This window comes from Eleutherodactylus coqui, chromosome 2 (assembly GCF_035609145.1).
Source record: "Eleutherodactylus coqui strain aEleCoq1 chromosome 2, aEleCoq1.hap1, whole genome shotgun sequence".
Lineage (NCBI taxonomy): Eukaryota > Metazoa > Chordata > Amphibia > Anura > Eleutherodactylidae > Eleutherodactylus > Eleutherodactylus coqui.
Window position 1 is genome coordinate 147,400,625 of NC_089838.1, and position 12,784 is coordinate 147,413,408.

The 12,784-nt window shown below is 41.1% G+C and overlaps 1 protein-coding gene across 1 annotated transcript in view; it reads left to right on the forward strand.

Annotated features, from left to right (window-relative positions):
- ADAMTS20 (ADAM metallopeptidase with thrombospondin type 1 motif 20) overlaps positions 1 to 12,784 on the forward strand; it is a 196,219-nt gene that overhangs the window by 177,543 nt on the left and 5,892 nt on the right. The window contains exons 30-36 of the mRNA XM_066591732.1: positions 1,692 to 1,865; positions 2,094 to 2,264; positions 2,626 to 2,826; positions 4,796 to 4,925; positions 8,110 to 8,201; positions 9,279 to 9,373; positions 10,097 to 10,230. Of these exons, the coding sequence (XP_066447829.1) occupies positions 1,692 to 1,865; positions 2,094 to 2,264; positions 2,626 to 2,826; positions 4,796 to 4,925; positions 8,110 to 8,201; positions 9,279 to 9,373; positions 10,097 to 10,230 (997 nt within the window). The remainder of the gene's footprint in view (positions 1 to 1,691; positions 1,866 to 2,093; positions 2,265 to 2,625; positions 2,827 to 4,795; positions 4,926 to 8,109; positions 8,202 to 9,278; positions 9,374 to 10,096; positions 10,231 to 12,784) is intronic.

Consider the following 12,784-nt stretch of genomic DNA (forward strand, 5'->3'; position numbering starts at 1 on the left):
CACAAATTGTAATTTACAGCCTGCATAATGTAAAATATACAAAATTCTATGATAAATCCAACATAATACGTGTTAGATTACTTACAGGAATAACCAAACAATAGTGGCTTATCTCTAATGGTGGCAAACCATGTGAATGTTATGCAACCAGTAAGCTAACATGATCTGCTGTAGCACTGAGAATTTTCTCTGTATCCACGGGTGGCATCGCTAATATTCTGTGCCCTTGCTGGTCTCTGTTGTTGCCCAGAAAATATGCCTACCTACTCACAATGACTCATAAAATCAAAATATAGTACTCTACTTGACAATTAATTTATCTGATAACATATATGAAAAAGTTCCATATACCACTCAAATAATCACAAATACACTGTAAATACATAGTAGAAACATATTTGTAAGTCTCAGTACAGTGCAGTACATTTCAGTGTTCTATAATGTACATAGTCTGCAAACTCATGGGGATGAATAATGAAGGAGAAATATGATTTGATTCTAAAAAATGCCCTATTATAACCCAACACCTGCCACTAATACTATTTTATTCTCTAGACATTCCTATTTGGGTTATTGTGTATTTTTACCTATTTTTATTGATTTTCATACATTAGGAAAATCAAAACAGTTACAGAACACTTTTGACAAAATGTCAAAAATGACAAAAGCAAGGTGAGGTTTATGTTGTACATCATATAATAACAATAACAGAGCGACACAACGTTTTAATAAACAGATCAACATGACCTATTCAGGTAACCCAACAAAAATAACTTGGGAGGAGTGGGTGGGTGGATGGGGTTAAGAGGGGAAGAGCAAAGGAAATATCTGAAGCAACATTATGACTCATATACAAAGTTATTGACATTAAGGAATTAGAATACCTTGAATCCCCCTAAAGTTCCTGCCATATCATTAAGAACATACCATTCTGTGTCCCTAAAAGAAGTCACCATTTCCTTTATTTTCTGTGTGGTTAAAAATTAGAAATAAAGGATTCCCATTTTCTAAAAAAGGCCTTGATTCAGGTCTCTTTCACCTTTTCTACGTCCAACCGGTCCATTGTCAAGTACATTTTGGTCTGTTGTAGGATATCTTTTATGGTAGAAGTGTTGGGTTGTACCTAACACATAAGAAGACAGCATTTCACTATCAGAAACGTAATATGAACTCTGGAAATAATTTTGACAGAGATCGAATGAAACAATAGTAGTTGGGGTCTAAGCCTAAAAACGTCTGCCATGTTGTATTGATTAGTTTTACTACCACTGACCAATAAGTTTGAGAGTGGGTACAGAACCAAACCCCATGTGTCAGGTCAGTCTTGGTTTGGTGGCACTTGAGGCATGCTAAAAACCTGTGTGGAGCATTAGGATTAAACAGGAAATTAAACCTATAATATGGAGGTTGAGCATAACAAGTGGATGATCTGAAGTAATTAGGTCACCTATAAGAAATCTTAAAACTCCCGGTAGCAAATGATCCATTTGGTAATATATAGTCTATATGGAACCATGAGGACTGTGCGTCCAGGTCCAGAGATTGCCATGCATCACACAATTCAACATCATCCACAAAACTTTATGGGGGCATGTGGCAAGAGAACCAACCTGTCCCCTCCAGTCTTCAAGTCTTTGGAATTTGATTGAATGATCTGTATGAGCTTTTGGACTTCTTTTTATCTTCTTTAGTGTTCTGCAACTTGTGGAGAAGGAATCCAGTATAGACAACTGTATTGTAGGGTAAAAGGAGAAGGCCGAGTTGATGCAAAATTGTGTAATCCCACTACTCGCCCAGACACTCACAAATATTGCACTTTACCTGAGTGCATCCAGTACCATTGGATTGCAGATGAATGGCCAGCTGTGAGTATTGATGCTGATTAACAAAATGTATCTGTAGTATTTTTAATTTCCTTAATGAACTACATGGTGATCATTTAAGGTTTCCACTTGTTTAAATGCTCTTTGTAGATACACCAAACATTTATGCTGTACATGCACTTCATCAGAGTTCTGAGTATATTAGTTCTTAAATACTGTCAACTGAAATTTCACACATTAATTTGCTTATAATAAAATTGTATACATTAGTGTTCCACAGATTGTAATCAAGAAGAAGCGAACCGGCAAATAAAATGTATGGATATTCGAGGCAGATCTGTGAATGAGTCTTATTGTGATTCAGCTGCTAAGCCACCTGCCACTAAGAAGTGCATAAATACTGCATGCAAGGATATTGTGGTGACTGAAGATTCCTCACAGGTATTGTCTCTCAACTTGAAGGCAGACAACTGCAGATATTTGGAATTCAATTAAATGAATGTGTTGCAGCCAATTTTCTTGCAGGTGCAATCATGAGTTGGACAAGCATTGAGGCTCAATACTTTCTTGAAGCTTTCACGGGTCTAGTTAAGAAACAAAGGAATCAACAAATTTGTCTTTTCACAGTTGTTGGAATATGAAGTCCAAACACTGTTCATGTGAATGATGTGCTGCACTTTACACATTGCATTCCTAATTGTAATTAATATTTTTGGTAGTAGCAGCATCAGTAGTAGGAATACAGATAGACATACATACATACAGGCAAACATAACACATTTATATCTTTATTCTTTTGTAGTGTCCCAGGAGTTGTTGGTCTGGCTACAAACCAAGACTAACAAAATGCAGAAAAGTGCTATCAAGGCATAATCAGTATATAGATGGCTTACGAACTGTCCGTTACAAGAGCTGTCCTGTAGACCAGTTTTCATTTGATTGGAGATGTAATGGACGAAGTTGTATTCAAACCTTTCTTTGGAAAGTTGGAACATGGAGCAAGGTTTGGTGTAAAATTTCAGTTTTTTAAGGCCAAAATGTATGTTTGTGAAAGTAAATATAAAAAGATCAACATATCTGGCACACCAGAATCATGACACCAAAAATAATGTTATGGCCGTGGGTTGTTGTAGTTGTGGCAATATCATTTATGTTTACTTTTCTTTCCATAATAAAATAGGGGAACTTCTTTTTGTATTTTTTCTTCTTGAATGTTTCTTAGGCCAGACTCACATCAGCATAGGATTACCACGTATTATGCGTGTGCTGTACATGTGTGTGATACATAGTAATTCACATGTAATCAAATACATTGCCTTATGCAGTTCCGCTCACATTTGCTTGTAGGAATTGTGTAATATACAAGCGCAGAAAAGAATGCAGCATGTTCTATTTTTTGGCATATTACGTGTGAGAGAGGGAGACCACTGTTCTTTACGGGCGTGTATATGCGCTATTGTGAAGCGACAGAGCAGGAAATGTAAACTCCAAAAAATGGACTGCACATGACAGCGTGCGTTTGATATGCTGTTATGCTCAGTACAATTTCACTGCTATACGCAGAGATAGGCCAGGTCACTGGCGGCTGCATAGTGGTAAAACACTGTGTGGCCCACACAGTGTTTTACGCTTACGGCCATGTGAGCCAAGCCTTAGTTGACTAGTGGACTTGACCTTGCAATTATTTATCACTAAAGGAATACTCTGCAGTACTCCTACCCCTATGTATTATACCTGTCATTGTAAAACTGCTAGACAGCCTAGAGGCAGAGCTTAATAGACATTCATACATAGTAAACCTGACAGCTTTCTTCAGTTCCTCAACTGCCATTGAAACCAATAGGCACCCCACAATAGTGTGGCAGAGGCCTTGCTGGGGTGACAGAGGGAGCCCCTTTCCTCTGTCTAGCCACTTAAATGCCACAGTTATTACTGCCCATGGTATGTGAGGGGTAAACATCCCAGATCAGCATTATCTCCAACACCAGCTACTGAAGCAGAGTGTCAGCTAAAATATACTGCCAATATCCACTGCGAAAGGTGTAGACACAGTTTCTGTCCATGTACCATCCCTACCCTGTACATCTACAATGCTGGACACTAACTACATAGCACCATAAATGTACAGCATATGTCACCAAGGGATTAAGTACACTTAAATATATCATTTTAAAATGCTCTTTATTCTCATTTGTAACATCAGCATTAAAAGGGCTATTCTCACATCTTCCTGGTATTGGTGACATCATTGCTTTAGCAGGAAGTGGAGAGTAGTGAGGGACTATGGTTTTTATGGTTTTTTTCACCATCCTGAGTAGTTTCAAAATATTTGGGGGAGGGGGGGGGGGGGGGATGAAAACCTCCTTTATCAGTTTATACTTATAAAAGAGGCTCCCTCATTAGAGACACCCTTGTTAAAAATGTGATTTGACTGTGATTATCCTGGGTTCCACCGGCTCCACCGCCTAACAGAAAGCTTTTCAGATGAATGGCTGTCGATGTTATAGAACAAGTCTGGGCTCATGTCTGCTAGAACTCTGTTTTGGCTTGTAGAGAGGGGTTACCAGGTGGGTTACCGCCTTTATGATGTCCAAAAACTATAGTAGGGTGTATGTACATGAGTTACCTTCATCAGACAATTCTTTTAAATGTCCGGTCTGCAATAAATGAAGTGGAACTTCAGGATGACAAAAAAATCTATAAAATTGAATACTTATACTTTTAGTATTTTCTCTTTATGTTATGTTCTACATTAAGGCCCCGTTCACATTGTTTTGCTGTGGATTTGATGCTGTGTCTGCTCTGAGTCTGTATCAAATCTGCGTGAAATACTCTGACACAGATTTCAGCAGTGTGAGCATAGCCTGAGAAAACCGTGCATGTTACTGGGATGATACTTAACATAAGTTCTTACTTTCACACTGCAAATGTTAATTGAATATACAATTAATATTACTGTCTGCATTCTCCAGTGTTCTGCAACATGTGGTATCGGCTTCGTGGAAAGGAAAGTAGTATGTATGACTGAAAACCATCTTTCAAGTGACCTGTGTCCATCACATGTGAAACCCCGAGCTAGGAAATCATGTTTGTCAAAATACTGTAAGTGCTGTTGCTATCATTAGTTTTTATGGGGAGCATATCTAATGTACCAAAATGTATTGCTACTTTCATATGGATATCATCTTTCATACTCATATTCATTTCAAGGGGTGCTTCCATCATCAGCTTTTATGGCATAACTACAGGATATATCATAGATGCTTGATAGGTATGAACCCCACCTCTGAGATTCGCATTCATGAGTAGAACTTGGAGTCTAGTGGCTTCTATTCACGGATTCACAACCATTGCAGAATTGAGTAGAGAGGTGGCAGCACTTGAGTACAACCCTCTCCATTGAAGTCTACAAGGTCACAGAAAGTGGCGAATGCTATGAAATCCTGTGCCAGGAAATTGGCTGCATCCCCATAGAGGTCATTGCAGAAGTAGCTGCCATGAATTGGTGACTAAGAGTCTTGAGAAAGATTTGTTAAATAGGTGATCCACCAATCACAGAGGTAGGAGCCACCTTTATTGAAGGGAACTTGTCAGCACCCATAAACTATATTATGGGTTCAAAGGTGAGGGAATTGGCGGGTCCAGGGAGCTGTATCTCATACTCACTGCATCACCCGTTCCAGCACTGGGCCCCCATGAAATCAGTGTGCACACACAGCATGACTTTTCAGACAGCTCTGCATGCACGCTCCTCTCATTCATCTCTATGAAAGAGCGCATGCACATAGCCTTTTAAAAAGATTCTCCATCTTCTCACCTTTGAGCACCATAATGTGGTTTATGGGGCTCAAATGGGCTGATATCCCTTTAGGCATTTATGGCATATACTATGTGTTTATGCCAGAAATTTTGGAGAAGGGAATACCTCTTATAATGTTTCAGCTAAAACATGGAAAGCAACATGGCATTCAAAAGCACCCGTTGTCAGGATTCAAAATTGAGGGTTCCTATGTCCCTGAGCTACTAGTCATGGTGGATAACTCCTATCAGATCCATTGTCTAGGTCCTTGCCTTCCGCCATCCAGGCTTTGTGTTCCTGATTAGCTGTGTGCTTGGACTTCCTATAAAAGCCTGGCCCCTCCAATCCCTCTTTGCTAGATTATTGTGCTTTTACCTTAGGGTCCTTTCGTTAGCGGCTGCAGCTCTCTTTGGCCGACAGCGTATTTTAACGCATTCCGTCATTGTGATAGGTGATGAGGTGCACTAAACGGCCAGAGATAGAGTCGATAGTGCTCGAAAATTGCGTCGCTGAAAAACGCCACGATCAAATGCATGTCTGCGAGGCCCCATGGATTTCAATCATAGTGTTATACCACAATTAGTGCGGCATTCAAAATGCTGCGTTATTCACGGTAAAACGTGCTTGCGTAAGAGAGGCCTTAGTCTAGCTCATTCTACTTAGCTACTATCCTCCTAGATAACTAATGTTATTGTCTGTGTACCAGGGGCGGATTGGGAACCCAAAGTGCCCTTGGAGAAAAATTACAAAGTAGCCCATGTTGCAGTTGGGTCTAAATCAGCAGGAAATGGAGCAAACACAAGTAGGCAGGGGTCAGCAAACCGCCAGCTGCAGCCACGAAGATGGTAGGAGGGGAGAAGCTACAAAACATATTAGAACTGGAGGTATACATTAAAAGGATTTTTCAGGCAGATACTATTAATGAACTATCCTCAGGATCGGTCTTTAATAGCTGATCGGCTGGCATCCACCACTCAGGACTCTGTTCGGGCACCTACTGGCAGTGTCACAACATAGGGACCATATAGATAGCTCTGGTAATTGCCGGTGCAGCTCTCTTTAGGCTGTGTCTTCAGCACAGTTTAATAAGTTGCCTTGCAGTGCTAGATGCAGAGGTAATAATTCTGTGCTATAATGAGTATACCAAAGATGACATTGTGACATTCCTCGTTGGTCCAAATAAACAGCGGAATAAATGTTAAGAAAGCTTATTTTACTGCTAAAAAAACTTTCTTTGTTTTATTTTGTGAAAGTGAATAAAAAAGCCAAACATATATGAGATATCAATGTAATCATTATAATTTGTATTATTGCCTCCGTTGTCACCAAACAAAACCCACTATACTAAGACCAGTATTACCAATGATAACACTGTATAAGGGACAAATAACACTGGCTATGTATTAATCATGCTTCTATCTTACTTCAACCAGCATTGCTGTGTACACCTGTACCAAACTCCGGCTGATTTAGTGACCACTCGTATCAATTTCCTTATCCCTCAATTACTGATACCTATGAACCAAACCTTGGTTTGTTCCTGACCTCTGTCTGTTACTACCCAGAACTGTTACATCAGCTGGCGTCTAATCATGACCCCAGACGCTTTCACCTGTGTACTGGACACCTTTCAAGGAACATTAAATATAAAAAAATCACAAAAAAACTACAAAATATTCCAGCATTTTTACTCTACTCTCCTCCTTTCTTTTGATTTTATTTTGACTCAGGGCTTAGTCACATGGGCGCCTCCGGGCGCCGATGCGCCCGTCTTCCTGCAGGATAAGACGTCCGCACTGCAGGTGCGGAGAAAGAACGCATGACCGGCTCCATTGCTGGTCATGTGTTCTTTCTTCCGGCTCTGCGGAGAGTCGTCCGCACCTTCATGCAGGAAGATGGGCGCATCGGCGCCCAGATGCGCCCGTGTGACTAAGCCCTTATATTGCCATTAATGCGAAGAAAGATATAAAGAAATCTCTATGCGTCACCAGCTATCGCAACTCCTTATCACTTATAAAGGTGCATTTTCTTCCGTCTAATAGCCGGGCAGCTGAGCGGAAACTGAATGAACCCCATTATAGTCAATAGAGGGGCCGTTTGGCGCTGTTCGGTTCTGTCCTGAGACAGAGACGTTCGGCCGCGGGTATTCGGAGAAATGGAGCAAGAAAGCAAAGCCCCAAGTGCAGGTGTGAAACTGCCCTCACTTGCTCCGCCCTGCCTTGTGCACAAGCACCCAAATGTAATGCAGCTGAGTATTCTACAAAGATGTGCTAAAGAGATGTGCAGGTGCTGGATGTCTACAATAATGATGTTTACTACTGCTCTGCTAAATATATTGTAAACCATGAAAAAAATGGAATATTGAAAAAAAGGCATTTTAACTGTATTACTTTTTGGTCCTGTCAGAGATATTGGTAAAAATTGACATGCATGACCTTTTGCAAGCTAGAAAAAAAGAATATTTCCCTGTCATGTAATTATTCACAGGTGACTATACCAGCTGCAAGGAACTACGCTTGCTGAATAATACTCAAGTAGATGGTGAATATTCATTGAGAATTACCAACAGAAAAATAAAGGTAAGTTTACTGTGAAATACAGGAAATGAGCACTCTTGGAAGCAAAAATTAAATTGAAATTGTCTCAGTTTTGTATAAACACATGAAAAAACCCTCACCTCCTCCAACTCCAGCAATGGCGTCCCGTCAGAGGGACAAGTGACCACTACAGCTAATTATCTGCTGCATGTAACTCCTGATCAACGGGTAATTGGCTAAAATGTTCACATGGACCTGTGATAGGATGTCAGAAGTTTTTAGTGACATTGTTTTTACTGGACAAGTTGTAGTTTTGAATGGTACCATTCAACCTACCATATAATTTTATTGGAAAATGATGTTATCTTTCTTTCTTATTTTCTTTTTATGTTGTGCTACTCTGCATCTAATAGGCGCAGACGGGAATAAATATTAAGACCAGCCACCGTAATGGCAGTTTTAATACATTTTCTACAGTGTTGGGTCTGCTCATGCTCACCCTGTGATCTAAAGACAGGGACAGAGCAATTACCTAAAAGGGAAAGCAGGATGAATTGGGCATGCTTAACCAGAGTGAAGAATTACTGGAGGATATGTCCAGGAGTGAATAAAGGTGAACACAGAGCAGGGATGAGATGTTTAGGGTTGTGAAAAGTCAAAACTGGTGAATTTTCAGATAAATACCTGTATTTGCAAAAAATAATAATTTTAGATTTAAAAGCTATGCCGCAAAATTTCATTACTAATCAAAAATACACGGCAGTCCTGAGTGCTTTCACAAGACCCCAGGCTTCCATCACACCTGAACAGCCATCTGAGATCTTCTTGCAAGCGAGCAGTTCAGGTGACAGAGGGAGCCCCCTTCTCTAAGGGGTTAGCTGCCATGATCAGAGTTATCTTTGACCCCAATAGTTGCAGTTGGGTGTCAGTTGTCAAAGACAGCTAACGCCCGTCATATGTAGAGCAGGCTTGGCTACTGAGCTTGTTCTATACTATTACATCCATCATACATGAATGGCAGATATTGGGAAGTGGTTGATTTTGGCCCCGAAACTACCCCTTTTAATACTTAATATTGTATTTACTAATTTGCCTTATGTTTTTGTTTATTTCCTTCAGATTTACTGTTCAGGAATGCAGTCAGATAATCCAAAAGAATACATAACGTTGGTCAAAGGGGAAGGGGATAACTTTTCCGAAGTATATGGCTATAGGTATTTACATGTTTCCAATGCTGTACAGATTGGGTAATAAGTACTAATCTTAGAGAAAAAATATGTAGAGATTTAATAATCTACTCTGATCTCAACTGCTTAGAATTGTTTTTGATGAATAAACTTTGTACGATACGTAAAGCTCATCTTGACTATAAAATATTACAGAAAGACCAGAATAAGCTGGAAACAACTGTAATTGAATAGTCTAGAACTGTATTCAATTTATTAGGTTCGAAAGTGCTGACAGGTTCTCTTTAAAAGGTTCAGCTTTTTACATTGGTCTCCTGGATACCTCACTGGTGAACTCTTTCAACTTTTAAACTGATCCCTTGGGTTACTATGAAAATAGAGGATGATATTATTACTAAATTGAATTTTTTCAATGCCAATGTTGGAGTATTTTTTTTTCTTTTTTGGCATTTGTGATTCAATGAGGTATAGAGGAGATGGGAAGGGATTATTCTGAAAAGATAACCCTGATATGCTATCACTTTATAAAAAAGGAAATAACTTTAAGAGATGAAGCTTGTGGCAAAATGGCATTGTACAGTTAGAAACATTGATGCGTTGCTAATATTAATGGCGTTCAGTAAATAATCAAGCATTTCTTTAAAGTGTTCTTAAATAAAGCATATGCTGCAGCACTTGAGATTCAGCGTGGCTGGTGGAAAGTCTGTGATGGTTGACCACCTGTACCCTTCCTCTTTTACATTTCTGTAGGCTGAGAAATCCATATGACTGTCCATTCAATGGGAGCAGAAGGCAAGATTGTGCATGCAAACATGACTATCTTGCAGCTGGACTCACTGTCTTCAACAAAATAAGGCTAGACATCATCTCAATGCAAATCAAAAGTAAGCTTGTACAAATATATTTATATGCATTAGAAAATCATGCAATCTTCACCAGTAAAGCAGAAATTAGAATTTTTAAAAATCTATAACAAGTCATAATTTAACCCTTTCCCAGCCTCCGCCTCATATATATATGGTGGAAGTATGAAGGGACTATATGGAACTCAGGATGGCCTAATAGGACAGGTCCTGCTGAGTTATAGAGCTGACAACCATATTGGATAATTCCAATCAACTCCTTAGATGCCACATAAGTTATATGTCCACAATGACTGCGACATCAGAGTGGTTAGACAGAGGGAGGGGGTACTCTGTTAATTAAGTGGCCGAGCAGTGTAATTGCTGTGTTCCAAGTAGTTGTCATGCCAGAACCTAACAATGGTTTCCAGGTCTGCCACATCCAAGAGCTCATTAGCTAGACATTAATAGACTAGCACTGTAAAAAGAAACCTGTTTTGCACTTCTGTGAATAGCGGTACTTGTGGAAAGGCAAATCCAGGTAATGCTTTAAGAAAATCCTGGCACTCACTGTGCTGCTTATTTACTATTTTGTATTGAATGACAGCTGAGAGCTGCCTCTGATTGGTCCCTGCGCTCAGCCAATCAGAGGCAGCACTCACTCACCCATTCATGAATTCATTTTTTTTTTAATTCTTACACATTTTAGGATGATTTTCAGGGAAGGGCTTATATTTTTAAGCCCCTCCCAAAAATTCATCCCGCGCTCGCCAGCAGCCCATTGCTTTCAATGGAGCCGGCTGTATTGCTGGCTCCATTGAATTCAATGGGCAAACATCATTCTTCTCGCAGAGGATAGCGGGCAGTGTGAGGCAGTTTCAATGAAAACGCTGCTAGGTGCAGCTTTTTCAGCGAATCGTCGGCCCCGGTCACGCGATTTGCGGATGCGCATCCGTTATGCGATCCGCAGATCGCGGGAAAAAACGCCCGTCTGACCAAGGCCTGACCCTGCAAAAAAACAAGCCCTTAAAAGTTGCATCAATGGAAAACTTAAAAAATTATGAATGTTAGATAGAGATGAGCGAGCATACTCGTCCGAGCTTGATACTCGTTCGAGTATTAGGGTGTTCGAGATGCTCATTACTCGAGACGAGTACCACGCGATGTTCGAGTTACTTTCATTTTCTTCCCTGAGAAATTTGTGTCCTTTTCTGGCCAATAGAAAGACAGGGAAGGCATTACAACTTCCCCCTGCAACGTTCAAGCCCTATACCACCCCCCTGCAGTGAGTGGCTGGCGAGATTAGGTGTCACCCGAGTATTAAAATCTGCCCTCCCGCGGCTCGCCACAGATGCCTTCTGACATAAATCAGGGAAAGTGCTGCTGCTGGTGCTGCTGCTATAGGGAGAGCGTTAGGAGTTATTTTAGACTTCAAGAACCCCAACGGTCCTTCTTAGGCCATTGAAATCGCAGATCGCACCTATGTGCGATCTGCGATTCCTGTTCTCTTCTCTATATGCGCTCAATGGGGCCGGCGGCAGCAGCGCCGACCCCATTGAGAACATATAGAAGACAAATCATTCTTCTCTGCCACAGCTGTAACAACTGTGGCAGAGAAGAACGATGTTTGCCCATTGAATTCAATGGAGCGGCAATACAGCAGGTTCCACTGAAAGCAATGGGCTGCCGGCGATCGCGGGATGAATTGTCGGGAAGGGCTTAAATATATAAGCCCTTCCCTGCAATTCATCCAGAAATGTGTTACAATAAAAATATATACCGTATATACCGGCGTATAAGGCGACGGGGCGTATAAGACGACCCCCCAACTGTCACCTTATACGCCGGGAATACAGCGGAGCAAAGAATAAAAATCATTACTCACTTCTCCTGGTGTTCTGCGGCACTGCTGCAGGCTGTCGCTCCCTCCTGGTCCCCGGCAGAGCATTGCTTTCTGGACACAGGGCTTGAAATCCCCGCCTCCAGAAAACACACGTGCCTTCAGCCAATCACAGCCAATGACAATGCGTATAAGGTGACAGTTGGGGGGTCATCTTATACGCCCCGTCGCCTTATACGCCGGTATATACGGTATATATTTTTATTGTAACACATTTCTGGATGAATTGCAGGGAAGGGCTTATATATTTAAGCCCTTCCCGACAATTGATCCTGCGATCGCCGGCAGCCCATTGCTTTCAGTGGAACCTGCTGCCGGCTCCATTGAATTCAATGGGCTAACATCGTTCTTCTCTGCCACAGCTGTTACAGCTATGGCAGAGGAGAACGATCTTTATGCTGACAGTGGGGGGGGGGGCACTCTTGCCGCTATTGTGGCTTAATAGTGGGACCTGTGAACTTGAGATGCAGCCCAACATGTAGCCCCTCGCCTGCCCTATCCGTTTCTGTGTCGTTCCCATCACTTTCTTGAATTGCCCCGATTTTCACAAATGGAAACCTTAGCGAGCATCGGCGATATACAAAAATGCTCGAGTCGCCCATTGACTTCAATGGGGTTCGTTACTCGAAACGAACCCTCGAGCATCGCGAAAAGTTCGTCCCGAGTAACGAGCACCCGAGCATTTTGGTGCTCGCT